Here is a 22,839-nt window from a genome sequence, read left to right on the forward strand (position 1 = left end):
TGTTTCTAGTCCAGATTTCTAGAAATTAAACCCTGCCGCCTTCGCCTCTTCCCCGGGGCCACGCTCAGGGGCGCCGCTCTCGTCCGCGACCGTAGCTGCGCCAAAGAACCGGTGCCCAGCCCCCAGGGCCCAAGCGGCTGCCGCGGCTCTCCGGCTCCCTCCTCTGAAGCACGGGTCCCCTCGCAGGGGCATGCAGAACGACCCCAGAGCAGGCTCTGCCCGAGGGTGCAGCGGCCAACAGGCGACCCAGGCGCTCAAGGCTGCGGTCCAGCCTTTGGAGGACAGGGCTCGGCACGCAGCCCAGCTCTAACCTCTAGGTGCGGCTGCCAGACAATGTAGCCATAGCCATCAAGACAGCCGGCAGAAAGCAAATGGCGGCTCCCGCGGAGTGGATTTTCGGCACAGAAACCGCAGCCCAGCCAATGATCCCAATCCACAAACTCTCCCTGTATAAAAAATATTCAAAAAAAAAAAAAAGGCAGGGCGCACTGAGCTTTCTTTGCCTAGGGTACTTACAATCAACTGCTGATTACACATTCACCTTTTCTGCCCGGAGCAAAGCGAAAAAGGAAGCAGATGGGAGCAAAGCGCCCGCGGCTTTGGGCGGCAAAGCGTCCGGGAGCCAAGCGTCTCTTTTTCGATCTCTTTGTTCTTCCTGCTGCTTGGCAAAGTGGTCTGCTACAGATTAACGGTGAAAGGGGTTCTTACACGCTGTGCGAAATCTCGATTAAAGCCGCTGCTCTGAGCACCACGCTCAGCACTTCAGCAACCCCCGTGCACAGCGGCCATCTTCTTCTAAATTCTTTTCAAATGTGTTTTTTATGCAACTTGATTTTTAGTTGCTTGTTTTTCTAACATCATGCTACACATGTAAGAAATGCACACTGATTTCAGAATCTAAGCAAAGCCACAGACAGAGAGGTGTTATAAGGCTGGGTCATTAGTTGTATCCGTAGTTTTATATATTTTTGTTTAAAGAAAAATTGGTAGCAAGTATAAAAAACTATATGCTTAATGTCACTGGTGGGTATATAACTATATTATTTCATAGTCTAAATGTCTAATTTAATGATTTTTCCAGAATCAAACTTGTCTTTCTGTATGGTATCACCAATATCCACCAAGATGGTCAATCCAACATCCTAACCTCTCTATCTTCTAGATACCTCCTTCCTTTAACCTTACCATCCACTCCATTCTAACTATCCAGTTCTGCATTTTGTCATTGCCCACATTGGTGGGACCTCCAACGTCTCAGCTTTGAGATCACCCTCCCTGACCCTTATCCCTAATCTGGACCATGATTTTCCTGAGACACTCCAAAGACTTTCCCACTCCATCCACATTGGATCCAATCTTTTGACACTATTGGCTGTCTCATTAATAGTCTCTCCTTCACTTTCATCCTTGCCAGCTTTAGATTCCAAACCTGCTGTTACAATGGCTACCTTGCTCACACACATTCTTCATCTTCTCACCATAGTCCACACTGAAAATTTACTAAACAAAACCCCATCTGGTTAAACCCATCTCTCACTCTCTGTGAGCCTGTTCACATGACTCCACCTTCTTTATACCTCACAGGAGGAATCTGTTTATACACTTGTTGTAATAATCAATTTGAATTGTCAACTTGGTTGGATTAAGAGATGGCAAGGATTAAGAGGATTATGGGTGTATTGGTGAGGGTGTGTTTAGAAATGACTGGCATGTGGGAGAGCCAACTGAAATGATCTGTCAATGCCCTCCTATGGGTGGGCAGCACTGACCAATAGGATGATGGCTTGGATAGAATAAAAGTTGGTAGAACAAAGAAGCAACAATTGATGCAAGCTTGATTCTTCTTGATCGGGTTCTTGATTCCTGCTGTTCTCATTTGAGGATATTGGTCTCTTGCTTCTTCACTCTTCCAAAGAGTACTCTGACAATGATTCTTCAGAAGACTTAGGTCTCAGACTAGGGCAACACCATTAGTCCCTCTTTTTCTGGGGTTTCAGCCTCTTGGACTGTGCAGCTACTGGTTCTTCCAGCTCTCCAGCATGCAGATGGCCCTTGTTGCCCTCCAGTAAAAGAATGATCTTATTGAGGCCAGGTAATCAATGGAGTTTTGGCCAAAGTCCTATTCATAGTTGGTCCAGTGGGCCCCTGAACACATCCTGTGGTTATTTCCCCAGTCCCAGAATGTATAATTGAGATAGATATACTTAGCACTTGGCAAAACTCCCACATTGGTTTTCTAACCTGTGGAGTGAGGGCTATTATAGTGGGAAAGGCTAAATGGAAGCCTCTGGAGTTGTCTATACCTGGAAAAACAATAAATCAAAAGCAATATCCACCAAGATGGTCAATCCAACATCCTAACCTCTCTATCTTCTAGATACCTCCTTCCTTTAACTTTACCATCCACTCCATTCTAACTATTCAGTTCTGCATTTTGTCATTGCAAAATGCTCTTCCCTAGAGGAAGAGCAGAGATTAATGCCACTATCAAGGACTTGAAGTTTGCAGGGGTGGTGAGTCCCACAACATCTCCATTTAACTCTCCCATTTGGCCTGTGCAGAAGACAGATGGCTCTTGGAGAGTGACAGTTGATTATCATTAGCTTATCAGGTGGTGACTCCAATTGCAGCTGCTGTACCAGATGTGGTTTCTTTGCTTGAGCAGATTAATACATCTCCTGATACCTGGTATGAGGCTATTGATTTTGCAAATGCTTTTTTCTCCATCCCAGTGCATAAGGAACTCCAGAAACAATTTGCTTTTAGCTGGCAAGTCCAGCATATCCATTCACTGTCCTTCCTCGAGGGTATGTCAACTCTCCAGCACTGTGTCACAGCTTAGATACCTTGATTGTTGTTCTCTTCCATAGGGCATTACATTGGTCTATTATATTGATGACATTATGTTGATTGTACCAACGGAGCAAGAGGTAGCAACCACTTTGAACTTGCTAGTGGAACATTTGCATATCAGAGGGTGGGAAATAAATACCACCAAAATTCAAGGGCCTTCAACTTCAGTAAAGTTTTTAGGAGTCCAGTGATATGGAGCCTGCTGCTATTCCTTCTAAGGTGAAGGTAAGTTGTTGCACTTGGCCCCTTCTACAAATAAGAAAGAAGCACAATGCCTGGTGGCATTATTTGGATTTTGAAGGCAGCACATTCCTCACTTGGGTGTGTTACTTCAGCCCATCTACCCAGTGACTAGAAAAGCTTCTTGTTTTGAGAGGAGTCCAGAACAGGAGAAGGCTCTGTAACAGGTCCAGGCTGCTGTGCAGGCTGCTCTGCCACTTGAGCCATATGACCCGGCAGAGCCAATGTCAGTGTCAGTGGCTCAGAGGGATGCTGTCTGGAGATTTTGGTGAATCACAGAGGAGGCAATTGGGATTTTGGAGCAAGGTCCTGCCATCATCTGCAGACAACTACTCCCCCTTTGAGAAACAGCTCTTGGCCTCCTACTGTGCCTTAGTGGAAACTTAACCATGGACCACCAGGTTACTGCCTATTAGGACTGGATATTATCTGACTCACCAAGCCATAAAGTTAGATGTGCTCAGCAGCACTCTGTCATTAGTGGAAATGGTATATAGGCAATCAGGCATGGGCAGGACCCAAAGGCACAAGTAAATTTCATGAAGAAGTGGCTCAATTGCTCATGGCTCCTATTCCTGCTGCAGTACCTTCTGTCCCTCAACATGAATCTATAGTTTCATGGGCTGTGTCTTATGATCAATTAACAGAGGAAGAGAAGACTAGGGCCTGGTTCATAGACAGTTCTGCAGGATATGCAGGTACCACCCAGAAGTGGACAGCTTCAGCACTGTTGATCCTTTCTGGAATGACCTTGAAGGACAGTTGTGGAGAGCAGTGACAGAGAATGGGAGAGCAGTGTCTGAGATTGGGGTCTCTGATGACCTCATGGCTGTGGCAAGCCTAGTGCCTGGGAATATTCTTGTGCAGGGGTGCAGGATACCTAGCTGCTGTGGCAATGCCCTGCATAAGAAGGCTCTGCAGAAGAGTCTTAGCCTAAACCTTGATCACAGGCACATAGTTCCTGAGAATAAAGGAACTCTCCTGCTAGACAACCACAATGTTTCACCAGCTTCACTACTTCTGAAGCTTCCCACTTAACCGTAACTTTAAACAATGAACTTTTTGAGAGCTACACAAAGCTTCTAACACTTACATTGCAACTGTAAACTGCACCTACAGAAAAGCTACATAAATGTTTCCAGCCCTATAACTTTCTTACAAAGAATAGTCTTTAACCTGATAATAAGACATATATAAATTAAGATTGCTGGTGTAACTCTGTAGACCTTCTTCTCCATCAGAGAGCAGCACTCCACCTGACCTCAACTAAATAGGTAAATTCTTCAAAACCCTCATCTGAGAGTCTTTATTTTTCTAATGCCCCCATAACCCTTTGCTGAAACCTGCGAGTTTGGCCAGGCTGGTCATGGCAGACAGTAGTGAAGGGAAATCTTCACAATAGGCAGAACTTTTGGCAGTACATCTGGTGCCTGGGGGGGAAAATTGCCAGATGTGCAACTGTAAACTGACTGATTTATGAGCCATCAAAAACAGGTTGGCTAGCTTGTCAGAGAACTGGAAAAAAACATACTTGGAGAATCAGTGACAAAAACATTTGGGGAAGAGGTATGTGGATAGACCTCTCTGAATGGGCAAAAGATGTGAAGATATTTGTGTCTCATGTAAATGCTCACCAAAAGGTGACCTCAGTCGAGGAGGATTTTGATAATCAGGTAGATAGGATGACCTGATCTGTGGATAGCAGTCAACTTCTTTCCCCAGGCACCCTTGTCATTGTCCAATGGGCTCATGGAAAAAGTGGTCATGGTGGCAGGGATGGTGGTTATGCATGGGTCAGCAGCATGGACTTCCACTCAGCAAGGCTGATTTGGCTACAGTCACTGCTGAGTGCCCAATTTGCCAGCAGCAGAGACTGACACCAAGCCCCTGATATGGTCTCATTCCCCAGAGAAATCATCCAGCAACCTGGTGGCAGGTTGATTATATTGGACCACTTCCATCATGGAAGGGGCAGTTTTTTTTTTTTTTTCCTTACTGGAATACACTTATTCTGGATGTGGATTTGCCTTCCCTGCACATAGTACTTCAGCAACCACCATTCATAGACTTACAGAATGTCTTATCCAGCATCATGGGATTCTGCACAGCATTGCTTCAGACCAAGGAAATCACTTCACAGCCAAAGAAGTGAGGCAATGGGCTCATGCTCATGGCGTTCACTGGTCTTACCATGTTCCTCACCATCCTGAAGCAGCTGTTTTGATAAAATGATGAAATGGATTCTTGAAGATGCAGTTACAGCACAGTTAGTTGGCAATGCATTGCAGAGCTGGGGCAAGGTTCTTCAGAAGGCTGTCTATACTCTGAATCAGCATCTACTTATTGGTACTATCTCTCTTATTGCTAGAATTCATGGGCCCAGGAATGAAGGGATGGAGACAGGAATGGTGCACTCATCATTATCCCTAGTAACTCACTAGCAAAGTTTTTGCTTCCTGTTCCTGCAAGCTATGCTCTAAAGTCCTATTAGCCTTAGTTCCAAAAGGAGGAATGCTTCTGCCTAGAGATACAATAATGATTTCATTAAACTGGAAGTTAAGAATTCCTCCTTGGGCTCCTCATGCCTCTGAGTCAGCAGGCTAAGAAGGGAGTTATGGTGCTGGCAGGGGTGATTGATCCAGATTACCAAGCAAACATTGGACTGTTATTCCACAATGCAGGTAAGGACACACATTCTCCTGGAATGCAGGAGATCTTTTAGGGTGCCTCTTGGTATTACCTTGTCCCATTATTAAGGTCAATGAGAAACTACAACAACCCAATCAGACAAGATGACAAATGTCTCAGACTCTTCAGGAATGAAGGTGTGGGACACACATCCAGATAAAGAGCCAAGACCTGCTGAGGTGCTTGCTGAAGGTAGAGGGCATACAAAGGCACAAGTAAATTGCATGAAAAACTGGCTCAATTGAAGAAGTTTGTATCATAAATACAAACTACAGCCACATGACCAGTTATAGAAATGAGGATTATAATTGCCATTGATAATTCTTCCCTATTCCATTAAGAATATGTTTGGGCAAACTTTCACATGCACTAAGAGGAAATAATTGTTACTCTCCTGTTATTCATCATGTAATGTAATATTGACTGATTTAACATCAGTAATGTTTTTGTTTTTGTTTTTTTTATTCTTGGGAAAGAACTAGTGCATTCTGTTGTAGCAAGGACAGTCATGTTAGGTGGAATTATAACCTTGTTATTGTGTTTATTTGGAGACTGAGTATGATGTAAAGAGTCATATTTGGATATCAAGTTGACAAAGGGTGTAACTGTAATGGTTAATTTGAATTGTCAACTTGATTGAATTAACAGATGCCAAGATTAAAGAGGGTTATGGGTGTGTCAATGAGGGTGTGTATAGGAATGACTGGCATGTGGGAGAGCCAACTGAAATGGAGACCCTCCTAGGTATGGGCAGCACTGACCAATTGGGTGATGGCTTGAATGGAATAAAAGAAGCAGCAGTTGATGCAAGCTTGATTCTTCTTGAACCGGTTCTTGATTGCTGCACATTCATCTGAGGATATCGAACTCTTGCTTCTTCGCTCTTCCAAAGTGGACTCTGATAGTGATTCTCTAGAAGACTTAAGTCTCAGACTATGGTAGCACTGTTGGTCCTTCTTGTTCTGGGGTTTCCACCTTTTGGACTGTGCAGCTACTGATTCTTCCAGCTCTCCAGCCTGCAGACAGACATTGTGAACTATCCAGCTTCTGATCACCTAAGCCACCCTAATAAGTCCTCTTTTTATAATTATATTTCTTGTTCATTATGTTCCCATAGAGAACCCTGATTAATAAACTTGTTAACACAGTCCAATTTAAAAATAGAAACAAAAAATTTACTCTTCAAAAATGTAATCTTTCTTTCATTCTTTTTGTGGTGCTGGGAATAACCCAAGCTCCACACATGCTAGGCAAGTACTTTAACACTGAGTTACAACCAGGCCCCTAAAATAAAATCTAAACTAATAAAAGATAAAATAACAAAACTAACACTAACACAATGTTGCTTCTAACAAATAGAGCTTAGGAAGCCATTCACCTTTTATTTGATATACTCTGTGGCATGGAGAAAGGAGTTGGAAACATGCACATATTAGTGATTTAACAAAGCAGTTTCCTAGTTGGAAGCCTTCCAACATGGCTCATATTGCTTGGCATTGCTTGGCAGGTGGCAGCTAGACTCCAACACAGCAATCATTTAAAGGAAGGAGGGCAGGAAGTGGTGGGCACAGGCAAGAGTTGGGTAGATAGGAGTAGTGCCACATCAAGTGTTGAGAAACCACTCATGATGAACCTGATGCAACAGACTTCACACTCTCACTGCCCAGCAGGTCTCTGCACAGGAAAAACTGGGCTGTCCAGTATCTCGATAAGACTTACGCAGGCAGCAAACTTCCCTCCAGCTCCAGAAGGCACTTCTTCTCCAGCCAGAGAGCTATCCTGTAGCAACTGTCCATCCTGGAGGCTCTTCCTTTCAACACAGGCCAACTTGCCACATCCAGCAAGAAGAATGGAGGAAAGGTAAGACTGCTGTGTCTTTCCTCTCTGTCCATGTCCTCATTGGGTGGAGTGTTCATGGAGCCGTAAGGCCCACAGGAGAAAAGCACATGAAGCTTTCCTCCTGGTGGCTTTGGTGCTTTCAAGCTTTACTGTGGAGAATTCAAAGCTGCTAACCAAGACTATTAATTGGAGTCCATCCTCTTGCATGTAACCTTAAGGCATCTGCAAACTTTTCAACTGATGGACTCAAATGATTGTATTTTCTCACCAGGGAATCCATTCCATGGTCCAGCAACATCTGAGGCAATTGTAGTTCACCTCCAATAGCTGAGCTGATGGCAGATCTCAGCCAGTGGTCTTGAAAAATACCATCTACCTACTTAACCTAGAGCAAAGGCACTATTCCAGTCACATAGATAAAGTGAGAGTATGCTCTGCACACCCAGGGACAGTAGCAACTGCCTATTCAAAACCTAGGCTAAACCATTAGTGAAGGTCTACCCCTACCAAAGATCATCACTAATAGTCAAAATAAAAATATGATTGTCTACACAAATGTATAAAATCGCACACACACACACACACACACACACACAAACACACACACCTTACCAAGACTCAGGAAATCATGACACCTCCAACACAAAGCTCACACAAAAGATGCTAAACAAAGAGATGTCTAAGAAGCGACATAGAAAAAAATCAGAAAACTCGTATTTAAAAGTTCAGTGAACTTAAAGATCATACATATAAAAATTAGTTATGGTGAGGGTGAAAGTAATCATCTCCCACAAAGATACTAATTTAAACAGCTCTTCCTTCACCAAAGTACATTCACAAGAGCTAAGGAAGCCAGAGAAGAGACTGGTTTTAGTATAATAAAAAGAAAGTCCCATTGAAGAAGGCAGGAAGGAAAGAGTTAGCCACATCAAACTTCCTTCAAACTGAGTGTAGAAAATGCCTACCACTTGAAAGAGGAAAAGGAACTTAAGTTCAGGCTTTAGACTTGAAACCCAATACCAGGCCCATCACAGTCAAACATCCTGCCAGACAGAGCACACAGCCCCTGCCCTCAGTCTAGTATCCAAAAACTGATTCTCTGGACTTCATTAGCAAGGGGATCAAGGGACTGTCTCCAACCACCCTCCCTCAATGTCAGGTAACACATCATGCAGCAGACTCCACCTGCTAGGAGGTAGGGCAGCACAGTAAGCACAGGACTTTACCTCAGAAATCAGTGCCAGATGCTCTACAGTGAAACATAAACCTAGGCAGAGCCTAAATGCCCAAGTCGACAGGCAAAACATTGCAGACAGAATGTAGACGTGTCCTGGCCCCAGGCAGAGAGGAACAGACTTTTATTTTGGCCAACATCACCATAAGTCTCAATGTGGGCCTGGAGAACACCCTCAAGATTTTTAAGGTCCTTGAAACTATGACACTCAGGTGTGACCCAGCTTAGAATCAGCCAAGGGAAGATTGCCTTTATCCCCTGCCCCAATCTCAGGCTGCACAGAAGGAAGCAAAACTCCATCCACTGGGGATTAACAAAAGGTAGTAAGCATAGGATCTTGTCTTGGAACTCAGTGTTGAGCCAGTGACAGCTGTCACTGTGCAGATCCTTATAGCCCCTATCTTTAGGCAGGTATCCATAGATAGATGTGTCGACCTGCCCTGCTACCAGACAGAGAGTCAAGTGGCTCAGTTGATTGGACTTGTGTCCTGGCCAGAATCACCTGTGGATATTGGCATGGGTCTCAGCCTTGACTTTACTATAGCAGCAGGCAGCCTATGACAGCATGGGTCCTGGTGTACACCTGTGCTGCACTGTTTTAAGTAGGCTGTGCAGTCTAAGTGTGATCCAATATGGTGGCATTAGAGGGCCACATGATGGCCCACTCTATCGCCACACAATTTAGGCAATACAAACAAAGGATGAATAATTTTCTGTCTGGGGGCAGAAAATGGAGGTAGGAACTAAGTTTTAGAACAGAAGCTTAGAGCTGGTCCTCTATGGTTATGCTCAGAGCTGGAGAGAACCCCACAGTGCCAAACTGCATAGTGTTTTGTTTTGGTTTTTATTGAATTTATTAATACACAACAGCAGAATGTATTATAATTCTTATTACACATATAGAGCACAATTTTTCATATCTTTGTATATAAAGTATGTTCACACCAATTAATGTCTTTATACATGTACTTTTTTTGCATTACAATTCTTAATACACATATATACCACAATTTTTCATATCTCTATCTGTATATAAAGTAGGTTGACACCCAATTCATGTTTTCATACATGTACTTTGGATAATGATGTCCATTACATTCCACCATCCTTGCTAATCCCCTGCCTCCTCCCTTTCCCTCCCTCCCCTTTTCCCTATCTAGAGTTCATCTATTCCTCCCATGCTCCCCCTCCCTACCCCACTATGGGTCAGCATCCTTATATCAGAGAAAACATTCAGCATTTGTTTTTTGGGGATTGGCTAACTTCACTTAGCATTATCTTCTCCAATGCCATCCATTTACCTGAAAATGCTAGGATTTTATTCTTTTATTGTTGACTAAAATTCCATTGTGTATATATGCCACATTTTTTTTATCCATTCATCCACTGAAGGGCATCTAGGTTGGCTCCACAGTGTAGCTATTGTGAATTGTGCTGCTATAAACATTGATGTGGCTGTGTCCCTGTAGTATGCTGTTTTTAAGTCCTTTGGGTATAGTCCGAGGAGAGGGATAGCTGGGTCAAATGGTGGTTCCATTCCCAGATTTCCAAGGAATCTTCATACTGCTTTTAAGATTGGCTGCCCCAATTTGCAGTCCCACCAGCAATGTATGAGTGTATCTTTTTCCCCACATCCTCACCAACACTTATTGTTGTTTGTCTTCATAATAGCTGCCATTCTGACTGGAGTGAGATGAAATCTTAGAGTAGTTTTGATTTGCATTTCTCTGATTGCTAGAGATGATGAGCAGAGATTCTTTCACATATTTGTTGATTGATTGTATATCATCTTCTGAGAATTGTCTGTTCAGATCCTTGGCCCATTTCTTGATTGGGGTATTTGTTTTTTCGATGTTTAGCTTTTTGAGTTCTTTACATAACCTAGAGATTAGTGCTCTATCTGATGTGTGAGGGGTAAAAAATTGCTCCCAGGATGTAGGCTCTCTATTCACCTCACAGATGGTTTCTTTTGCTAAGAAGAAACTTTTTAATTTGATTCCATCCCATTTATTGATTCTTGGTTTAATTCTTGCGCTATAGGAGTTTTATTAAGGAAGCTGGAGCCTAAGCCCACATGATGAAGATTAAAGCCTACTTTTTCTTCTTTTAGACGCAGAATCTCTGGTTTAATTCCTAGGTCCTTGATCCCAAACTGCATAGTGTTGGCCAGATAAGTTATCTATTCCTACATGGCATCTGGCAGAATATTGTGGAGACAAACTATACCTTTTAGGCATTCCCCTGGATCATTCAGAAGAACACACCAACTGTGGTTTTGGGGAAAGCTTGGACTTGGACTAACTACCCCCTAGTGGTGAAACAACAATAACACCAACAACAAAATCACAAACCTGGAAGGAGGGCATTATCTAGTTATGAAACAGAAAAATGAACCACAGACTCAAAGAAAATAAGTATGTCAGTTAGAATTTCTGGAAGGATGGGCATAGTGTCAGATTGTAAAAACTGGAATAAATACTCAACCCTTCAATATGCAGACCATGTAAGCCACCAAGGATCAAAATCCGTCAGGAAGGGCGGAGAGTAGAGTATGTGCTTGGAATGCGTAAGACTTCTGGTTCAATTTCAGGTACAAATAAATAAATAAATACAGGACTTTCATTCTCACCTAATGAACAAAACAAAATTCCAGACAATGACCATAAGGTAATCAACATTTGCAAACTGATAAGTAGGACAGATAATTCAAATGTGGGGTGTATGAAGGAAACCAAGCAAGCTTCAAAAAACACAGAGGAACAATTCAAGACTCAATCAGAGAACAGAGAGAATGAAGTGATTTTTTTAAAATGAAACAAATCTTTGAGCTGAGAAGTACACTACTTAAAATTTTAAAACACAATAGAAGGCATAAATAGCAGGGTAGATCAAACAATCAAAACCAGTGAACTCAAAGTTAGTCTGTATGGTAGGACATAGTTAAAGGAGAAAAAAAGCAAAAACAAAAAATGAAGGGAAATGAGAATGAATATTCATGAGAGCTTTGGGATAGCCTTAGAGAATAAAATTTTACGTTGTTGGGATTCAAAAGGGACATGAGAAGGCCAAGGGGACAGACAAATCATTCAAACAGATAAAAATGAAAAAGTACCCAAACATAGAGATGGTACAAATACCCAAGTACCACAAGGTCAAAGGTCAGGAATCAGAGTCAACTCAACCATGTATACACCAAGACATGACCATCAAGCTTTCAAACCTTAAAGACTAATATAGAATTCTCAAAGGATAAGAAGAAAGGAATAAGCAACACATAAGGGTGTTATAATTTATCTGTCTGCAGACTTCTCAGAAAAAAAAGCTTTACAGGCCAAGAGGAAGTAGGATGAGATTTTCACAGTCCTGAAGGAAGAGAACTACTGACCAAGAATACTATGCATATCAAAGCTAGGCTTGAAAATGAAGGAGACATAAAGGTATTCCCAGACAATCTAAAGCTGAGAGAATTTATGAGCACCAGACTGCCCTACAAGAAATGCTGAAGGGAGTTCTTCAAACTGGATGGAAGAGATAATAATGAGGAAGAGGAAAACATCAAAAGTTATAAAAAAATCCCAATAGGAGTAATTATACAATACAGAACAATACGAAATGTTCTAATATTATAAACATGTTTATTTAGTATGTTATAAACATGGTGAGTAAACCAATCATCTGTTCAGTATGAACACAAAACCATCAAAAATAAATGGATGGAGCTGGAGAATATCATGATAAGCTAAATAAGCCAAACCAAAGTCTGAATGTTTTCTCTGATAAGCGGCTGCTGATCCATAATGGGGGGAGGGGGAGGGAAGAATGAAGGAACTTTGGATTGGGCAGATGGGAGTGAGGGGATAGGAGCCAGTGTGGATGTGGAAAAGACAGTGGAATAAGACAGACATTATATATATATATATGATTACACCACCACTGTGACTCTGCACAGCCAGAGGAATGAGAAGTTGGGCTCCATTTGTGCACAATGTGTCAAAATGCATCCTACTGTCATGTATAATTAATTAGAACAAATATAAAAGTAAAAAAAACTACTAATATTTCAAGAGAAAAATCATACAAAATGTTGTAAATTAGAACACCAAAAACTTAAAAAGTGGAGAGGAATGTACCCTAAGTATAGAGTTTTTATTAGTATTTTTCTTCTTTCTTTGTTTCTTTTACTACCTATGTGATCAATGTTTCGTTACTCATTTTTAAATGTCTTAAACTCAAAAGATGTGTTTCATTAGGCTCATGGTTAACCTAAAGCAAAACTCTATAACAGAGACATCAAAAATAATAAGCAAGTAATCAAATCACACTATGAGACTAAATCACTTAATCACACAAGAAAACTGTAAGAACTGGAGAAAAAAGGAAAGAATCTACAAAAAGAAAATAGGTAACAAAATGGCAGTAGGAACAATGTGCCTACCAAAAATTGCTTTAAACATATATGGTTTAAATTCTATAATAAAAACACACAAAGTGAATGAACAAATTTTTTAAAAGACACAACGATCTACAACTTAACAAGAAATTCCCTTCACTGCTAAGAGTATACATAGAATGAGAGAGAAAGGATGGAATAAGATAATTCATGCAAGTGGAATTCCAAAGAGCAGGAGTACTCAAAACTGTATCAGATAAAACAGACTTTAAGTCAAAAGCAAAAAGAGAAAAGGAAAGTCATTACATTATGATAAAGGGTCAGTTCAGCAAGAGCAAGTAATACTTGTAAATATATGAGCACCCAATATTGAAGTACCCATATATCCAAATCAAACATTAATAGACTTAATTAAAGATAGAAATAGATTCAAATATGATAATAGTAATGAATTTTAAAATAATTAACAGATCATTCAGGCAGAATATCAATAAAGAAATAGCAAAGTAAATCTCTACAAATGGATCTAAGACACATCTATAGGATATTCTTTCCAATACCTACAAGACAGAAATGCATCCAAACAGCACATGCAATATTCTCCAGAATAAATCATATGGTAACCATAAGGCAAGTCTCAAAAAAGTCTTTAAACTTTTATCTATTAGCTCTTGAGATTTTACAGTCCCCATGCTATCATCTTGGTAATATTGTACATGCTTATTATTCATATTTCTCATATTTACAAATTTGCTGACTAGGTATCAATGGTATTTTGTGTTCATTTGTGGATAAGTGGCTGAAGTGTTTGAATTGCCCAACACATGACCCCAGCTGAGGTCAAACAATATCTTTGTGTTTCAATTCATACTGTAAACAAGTGTACTTTTGCTAACTTCTGCTTGTGTGTGTGTGTCATTTGGTGAGGGGATTGAAATCTTTTCATGCATCAACTCTGAGCACAATGCAATGAAATTGTATACCGGTAAAAAAATTTTGGAAAATATAAATATGTAGAAATTACTCAACAAGCTCCCAAACACCAAATGAAGCAGAGATTAAGAAAGCTTAAAACTTTCATTAAACAATTGAAAATGGAAAGACAATACATTAAAACCTATGGAATGCAGCAAAAGTAGCATTAAGAGGCAAATTTAAAGCAATCAATACTTACATCAGAAAGAGTCAAACATGATGGCCTATGGTCTCTGCTATTTGGGAGGCTGAGGCAAGAGGACTTCTTGACCCCAGGATTTCAAGGCCAGCATGAGAAAAAAAATGTGGTTTTTCCCATCTTAGAGAGAAAAAACAGTAGAAAGATTTCAATAACATATCAAGGACTAGAAAAACAATAGCAAACTAAACACAATATTAGTAGAAAGAGGAAAATGATAAAGCTCAGAGCCAAAATAAATAGAGATTAAAAAACACAAAACTTCAACAAAATAAAGAAATGGCTCCTCAAAAAGATAAAGAAAATTTACAAACACATAACTAGACTGAGAAAAGGAGAGAAGAGTTCTTGAGGAAGGACTATCTACAAAGATGGGCAGGACTAGAACAAAAATGGCATACAGGTGAGGTGCCCTAAGGAAAGCAAGAGTGAAACACTATTTCACTCCTAGACTATTAGGGAGGAAGGGAAGGAGCCATTGCCAGGTAGAGCTACCACAACTGTAGCTGCATTACTAGAAGGCGACCAGGCAGGTGGAGAATAACCACCAACGCACAGCCTCACAGTACAGAGCAATATCAAAACTCACATCCCTCTCCCCTTGCCCTCCAGTGTCCTCCTGGTGTCACCTAGTGGCTCAGTTCAATCTGAACTAAGAAGGAAAAGGATATCCCTGATGGGTTTTCAGAAGCCACCTGTTGGGAAATCAAATAAGGCAGAGAAGAAGGATGGAAAGAAAATTGTCCTTCACATCTCCTTGTATCTTCCCACTCTCTGGGGATTTCTCAAACCAAAAATCAATGAAACATTTCTCATCATATCTGCATTGAAGTTATTTTTCCCTGTTTTCATATTCTTTCTCTGTGTTGGTTTGATTCAGCAATCACCCACATTGATCAAAAATGCCCTGAAAGTGGAACATAATTTTAAAAGGGAAAACATATCTTTTCTTGGTTAGAGTGTAGGTGTGGAGACTTGAAGAACCACTAATGACCTTAACAGAATATGTCCTAGACCTTGTTTGGAGGCTCCACAGCTTCAGACCCAAGACATCTTAAAACTTGCTGCTACCCAACCCTAGAAGAGTCCTATCATTCTTTGTGGTCCTAAATGATGCTCAGTAATATCAACATGACAGTCGGGGAGGGAGAAAATAAAGATGAAAATGGGAGCCTGTGCTCCTTCTGTTAATCCCATAACCCAGGAGCTGATCACATCACCTACTCACTTCTCATTGGTCTGTGCCTGGTCACATGGTACAATCAGCATCAGGACTGAAAAACAATAGAAATGGGATCCTTTTTCTGACATAAAACTCAGAGAATTGTTGTTACGAAAGAGACAAATGACTCTTAGGAGACTCTAGCAGTCTCCGTAGCCCATGATGATCTCTTGGATTCTTTATTCATATGATTTGAAAATACCACAGAAATAAGGGGGAAATGGGACAGGGAACAGTGGCAAAGCAAAAGACAGGGCTCCACCAACCTAGATGCCCTTCACTGGATGAATGGATTAAAAATGTGGCATATATACACAATGGAATTTAACTCAGCAATAAAAGAAAATAAAATCATGGCATTTACAGGTAAATGGATGGAGTTGGAGAAGATAATGCTAAGCAAAGTTAGCCAATCCAAAAAAAAACAAATGCTGAATGTTCTCTCTGATATAAAGAGGCTGACTCATAGTGGGCTAGGGAGGGGGAGCATGGGAGAATTCCATGAATTCTAGATAGGGAAGAGGGGTGGGAGGGAAAGGGAGGGGGCAGGGGATTAGCAAGGATGGTGGAATGTGATGGACATCATTATCCAAAGTACATGTATTGGATGTCAACATACATTATATACAAACAGAGATATGAAAATTGTGGTATATATGTGTAATAAGAATTGTAATGCAAAAAAAGTATATGTATAAAGACATGAATTGTCCTGAACATACTTTTTATACAAAGATATGAAAAATTGTGCTCTAAATGTGTAATAAAAGTTGTAATGAATTCTGCTGTTGTGTATTTAAAAAAATAAAATCAATTAAAAAATTTTTTTTAAGAAAATACCTGAAAAAAAAAAAGACAGGGCTCCAGGATACCAGAATCCTGTATTGAACCTGTTCTTGAAGATCCAATTTCAGAGAAGTTTGTATGTTTAAGTCTGTTTCTTTTTTTTTTTAAAGAGAGAGAGAGATAATTTTTTTAATATTTATTTTTTTTAGTTTTCGGCGGATACAACATCTTTGTTTGTATGTAGTGCTGAGGATCGAACCCGGGCCGCATGCATGCCAGGCGAGCGCGTTACCGCTTGAGCCACATCCCCAGCCCAAGTCTGTTTCTTTTTAAGTGAGAATATTACAATAGATGGTCTGTAAAAACACAAGCTAAATCTTGGGATATAGTAGTAAATAAAACAGACATGGCATAGTCTTTAGAGAGCTTCAGTTTTCATTAGAAAGACCAATACACCACACTCTAAAAACAGAGGTACAAACTGTAAAGTGCCTTGAGTATGGCAAGCAGAACTTCTGTTTTTTTCCCCTTATTTCCTGTTCAAGCCAAGCAATGCTGGGGGGAATGGTCTTTCAAAGAAAATTCAAGAAGGATCTTGTCTGAGGTTCCTCTGCACACCAAAAGAGGAGAATGTGACCTTTTTCTACTCAGAAGCCTCCAGCCCCTCTGAGTGCTCTGTGTTCTGAAGTCATGGCTGCCTTTGTGAGACAGGAGAGGGCTTCTCATTTCTCATATCTTCTCCTAACTGCCTTTCACCCACCTCTTTTGTTCTCTGTTAGATTGACTTCTCTTCTTGTCTATTTCTGAAGTTTTTGTACATTAGATTTTATCTCAGCCACAATTTTGATTGCCATCTGGGATGTAACCTGGGAGTTACTCCTCTGCTTTTCCCTCATCCACATATAACGGACACACAGTAGTGGTGGATCCAAAGTATTGCTCAAAGTGTAGAACCTGGGGTTTCAAATCTACACTGTATGGGGAAAAAAGGAGGGCGGCTATTGCTCATCCTGTTTTGCTCTGATTCCATTCATGGTAAAAAATGTGAAAAATACTAATTCTTACCTCATAGCTCTTGAGAGAGTTCAAAGAAAAATTATCCAATAAACTTTCAATCAGCTCCTGTTAATCATTACAGTATGATCTTGTCCTCTTTCCTTAATGGAAATCTCCTTGAGCAATCACTTTACACTCCCATCCCTCAACTTTTTCTATTACCCACATACACTCCTCTCACACAAAAGCTTTTTTCAACAAAGAAAATGTAAATAAGGATCACCTGGGAGAGAACCGAGTAAGTTTATATTGTATCCACCACTCAGTAGTCCTCCATAGATATCCCCTTATTTAAACACTTCTTTTCAGTGGCTCCAAAACCTCATCCATTATTATACCCTCTTCAGAGGGTAAGCAATTTTGCTAAAACACAAATCTGACACATACACTGTGAACCAAAATGCCTCTAGGTGCTGAAAAAGTCATTCAAATGTCACTTCAAAGGCATATCAGCCATCAACAGCAGTTATTTGGGGACATGCAAGTCATTGTGAATATGCCCACTGTTGTTCACAATAAGAATTATGATGAATGATATTTCCTTCATCTCATTATATGCACGTCAAAGGATTTTATTCCCAATTTTACTTTCTATTTAACCCAAATCACCTAACACTTTAAGCCTCCTCATTAATATATTCATTCTTCAATGAGTATTGAGAATATGTGAGCCACACATAAAGCTAAGCACCAGGGATTAAAAAGCGATTCTGTCTCCAATGTCTGACACAGTGAGGTATTTTTAAACCTAGCCATCCTCTCCTGTCCTACCAGAAGCTCACATTCCCCTCATGGATATAAATCCAGGTCTTCTTCTCCTTGGATGGAACACTCATAGGCAAGGGGATGTCATGATCTGGGATGTAACCTGTGTCTATCTCAATTCCTGCACCTAATAGCAAACTTTAGTGCCAAGGCAGAGCAGTGCTAACTAGTCCTTAACTCTACCCCATGAGTGGAGGTTTGGATCATAATATATTTCCATGTCATTTAATTTCAGGTCAGAGAGCTCAGAAACTTTTTAGACGATCTGTGTTGAATTTGAATCCATATTTCAAGAATCCCCCACTCTTTGTAGGTTCCTTCATTTCTGCAATCTTGTTTTCCTCTTCTTTAAAATGGAGATAACTAATTTCCACATATCAGGGTGATCTGATAAACTGACCTCATGCAGGAAGTGACGAGTCTTGCTTTTTTAATATTTTTGTATTTGTTCTATTTAGTTATACATGGCAGCAGAATGCATTTCACTTTATTATACCCAAATGGAGCACAACTTTTCATTGCTTTGGTTGCACCATATTTCCTACCCCCATGCTCCCTCTCCACCTCCCTTTTGTCCAAACTTCTTCCATTCTTCCCACATACACACCCCATTATGGATCAGCAACCACTTATCAGAGAACATTCAGCCTTTGTTTTTTTGGGGGGGATTGGCTTACTTCACTTAGCATGATATTCTCCAACTCCATCCATTTACCTGCAAATGCCATAATTTTATTCTCTTTTAATGTTAAGTGATATTTCATTGTGTATATGCACCACAGTATTTTTTATCCATTCATCTATTGAAGGGCATCTAGGTTGGTTCCACAGTTTAGCTATTGCGAATTGAGCTGCTATGAACATTGATGTGTCTACGTTACTATAGAATACTGATTTTAAATCCTTTGGGTATAATCCAAGGAACAGGATAGCTGGGTCAAATGGTGGTTCCATTCCAAGTTTTCTAAGGAATATCCATACTGCCTTTCAGAGTGGTTGCACCAATTTTCAGTGCCACTAGCAATGTATGAGGGTGTCTTTTTCCCCACATCCTCACCAACAATTTTAAATTCTTGTGTTCTTGATAATTGCCATTCTGACTGGAGTGAGATGACATCTTAGAGTAGTTTTGATTCACATTTCTCTAATTACTAGAGCAGTTGAGCATTTTTTTTTCATATTTTTGTTGATCGATTGCTTATCTTCTGAGAAGTGTCTGTTAGTTCCTTAGCCCTTGAGTCTTGTTTTTTTCCCAGGGGCACCAGTGCAGAGATGGAGAGCCTGGATCCAACCATCACAGCCTGGAGTACAGAAGCCACACCAACCAATGGAAGTTACCAGCACCTTCCTCCAACTTGTGACAGGAATAACCTTCTTCCAAAAGTGCTGGCCCTCCTCATTGCCCTGGTTGGACTGACAGGAAATGCATCTGTGCTCTGGCTCCTGGGCTTCCGCATGCGCAGAAATGCCTTCTCAGTCTATATCCTAAACCTGGCTGCCTCTGACTTCTTCTTTCTCTGTTTCCATATCACTGCTTTCCTGGTGGACATCGTCAAAATGTTCTTTCACTTCTCTGTCCCTACATATGACATCGCGCGAACTGGGGGAATCATTTCCTACATCGCAGGCCTGAGCATCCTTAGTGCTATTAGCACCGAGCGCTGCCTGTCAGCCCTGTGGCCCATCTGGTATCGCTGTCGCCGCCCTAGACACATGTCAGCAATTATGTGTGCCCTGCTCTGGGCCCTGTCCATGTTTTGGGGCGTCCTGGACATGGTCTATTGTTCTACCTTGATTATTAATAGTGGAGTTCATTGGTGTATAAAAGTTGATTTAATCATAACTGCATGGCTGATTTTTTTATTTGTGACTTTCTCAGGGTCCAGCCTGGCCCTGCTGTGGAGAATCCTTTGTGGTTCTAGGCATAAGACACTGACCAAGCTGTATGTGACCATCCTGCTCACATTGCTGGTCTTTATCCTCTGTGAACTGCCCTTTGGCATCTATTTATTTCTGTCAGACTGGATTTCAGTTGATTTTGATGCATACACTTGTCTTTATCTGGTTTCAAATGTCTTTTCTTGTGTTAACAGCTGCACCAACCCCATCATTTATTTCTTTGTTGGCTCCTTTAGGCAGCGGCTGCAGCGTCAGAACCTCAAGCTGGTGCTTGAGCGGGCTCTGCAGGACACTCCTGAGGAGGATGAATGTGGAGACAGCCTTCCTCAGGGATCCCTGGAGATGTCAGGCAGCAGAGTGGAGCATGGATGAAGAACCTGTGCTCTGGTCCATTAGATGTATTTTGGGGAGTCAACCCTGCCCCCACCATTTTAGAGCCTGTGCCTCTAAAATTACCCATGGTCTTCAAATGTATTTATTTTAAAATGGATTGTCCTTATCCTATCTTCCTCTGAATCTTTTCTTTGTAATTTTAATTTCAATGGAAAGAATTTTGTTCAAAATGCTAAACCTCTTATTTATGATTGTTTTCTACCAAAAGTTATTAAAAAAATTAATGATTCCTTATTTCTCTCTCAGACTATGTTCTGAGAATCATGTTGCAATTTCTCTCTCACTATGTTCTGAGAATCATGTTGCAATTGTTGTACAAAGAAAGTTTGGTTCTGATGGAGTTCTACTACTTTTAAATGTTATTGAATTCTTTGGGTTTGGGAAAATAATGTCCTTACTGCCCTACATAAAAAAAAGCTCACAAAAAATGGTAGAATTTGTCCATGGCATGGTGACTAGTTGGCCATGGGGGGTTTTTTTAGTGGTTTAAATTAGAGCCTTTCATCCTGAGAACTGGCAAGCAGTTATTTACCTCTTGCCCTGACCAGTATTCCAATAGTTGAAATCTTGGTATTATGATTTAGATATGAGGTGTCCCCAAAAAGCTCATGTGTGAGACAATGCAAGAAGGTTTGGAAACACTTGGGTTTTAAGAGTGGTAACTGAAGTCAGGTAGGCTGTGGCTAGAGGAGGTAGGTCATTGGGGTATGATTTGGGAATACATATTTTTTTCTTGGAGAGAGGAGAACTCTCTGCTTCTGGCACCATGTTCCCAGTGGCTTTCCTCTGCCACACACTGTTCTGTTGATGTCCTGTCTCACACCAGGCCCCAAGGAATGGAGTCTGTCATCTATGAATTAAAACCTCTGTAACTGTGAGCCCCCAAATAAACTTTTCCTCCCTAAAATTGTTCTTGTCAGATCTTTTGGTCACGGAAGTGACTAAAACACTTGGGACACATTGTGATACAGAACCTTTAAGCACTAGATTGGAAAGAGCACTGGACATGGGGTTGGGACACAGGGATTCTCAAGCTGACTCCATGACTAAACTGGGTCACAAGATTAAAATATGAATCTTAAAACATTCATCGTCTGGAATCTGTTTTCAGAATAAGACAGTGGGGTTTGACTTCACCATGGCATGGACTAGAGGAAACTACCATTGTGAGTCCAGCAGCCTCTGAAATCACAGTATTCTTTCCACCTATGTGGCAGCTATCTGTCTTGGGCACCAATATTGTCAATACATCAACTCAGGTGTAAAAATAGATGTAATTTCATTCCTGTTCTGCAGAAGATTTGTACAGAGTTTATAAGAAGCGATCTCCTTAGACATGCCTGTCATATTGATGCTAACTGGTCAAAATCCTCTCTGCATGCAAATTCTGAGACAGGGATCAGAGTGCAAAAAGATCTCACAAGTAAGTGTGTATGTGGTGGCCAATAGACAGGGAAGACTTCTTGAACTACTTGGAATTGGAACCAATGATTCTACAATTACTAAGAGTGTGCCTCTGCCACTTCTACAAGCCACATCAATTTTTTTTTTAAGTTGGCAAGGAAAGAAAACGTGGACCTGAACAAATGGAAACGGAAGAAGAGATCATTTGTAGTGATGTTGTAAATAAAAGCATAGAAATGTAAATGAGTTTCCAAGTGTTTAGTTTTGATTGCAAAATCCCTTTAAAGAAAAATCTTAAGGCTAGAATGCTGTAAGAAATAAGCAATGACTATATAGCCTTGAAGTGATAGGAGTCAGCATAAGTTTTGTAAAATTAGTTGGAATCAACTCTACAATACTGGCAAGTGCATACAGGAGCATTCAAGTCACCACAGCAGGACAAGCAAAAAGCAATGTTCTGCTCTCTATACCATCCTCTCAGGAACATGTCCAATACAATGGTTTAGAAACAAAGATACAGAGGGATATAACAAGAAGAAGAAGTAGCAGAGAAAGAGAAACAGTAGAACACACCTACTTCTCTTGTAGTCTTTCTGCCTTCAAAAGGCCCAACTGGAGCAGGGAAGATAGTTCATCTATAAATAGTTCAGCATTTTATTACTCACATAAAAAATAAACCCCAAACATCTTTATAGCCTTGATATTGATGGTGGCTTAAAAATTGCTAATCAGTTATCAGAAAACTCATATTCAGAGTCTGCATGTCACTTATACCTCTTTTGAAGTGCGATATTTTGATATTTAGAATAAACTGCTGTTTTAACATAATGTGTTAGAATAATGTATATCAGCCTCTAAAATTCTTAATTGTACATTGAGAAGAGATGCAGAAGTAT

The 22,839-nt window shown here is 40.6% G+C and overlaps 1 protein-coding gene across 1 annotated transcript; it reads left to right on the plus strand.

Moving 5' to 3' along the window:
* The first annotated feature begins 7,480 nt into the window (after positions 1-7,480).
* On the plus strand, positions 7,481-22,109 carry LOC114098217 (mas-related G-protein coupled receptor member X1-like). Its single transcript, XM_027942355.2, has 2 exons — positions 7,481-7,641; positions 19,504-22,109. Exons 1-2 carry the CDS (start codon positions 7,631-7,633, stop codon positions 20,516-20,518), a joined length of 1,026 nt encoding a protein of 341 aa, XP_027798156.2. The 5' UTR covers positions 7,481-7,630; the 3' UTR covers positions 20,519-22,109.
* The last annotated feature ends 730 nt before the right edge of the window (positions 22,110-22,839 follow it).

The sequence above is a fragment of the Marmota flaviventris genome, chromosome 9 (assembly GCF_047511675.1).
Source record: "Marmota flaviventris isolate mMarFla1 chromosome 9, mMarFla1.hap1, whole genome shotgun sequence".
In the NCBI taxonomy this organism is placed as follows: Eukaryota; Metazoa; Chordata; class Mammalia; order Rodentia; family Sciuridae; genus Marmota; species Marmota flaviventris.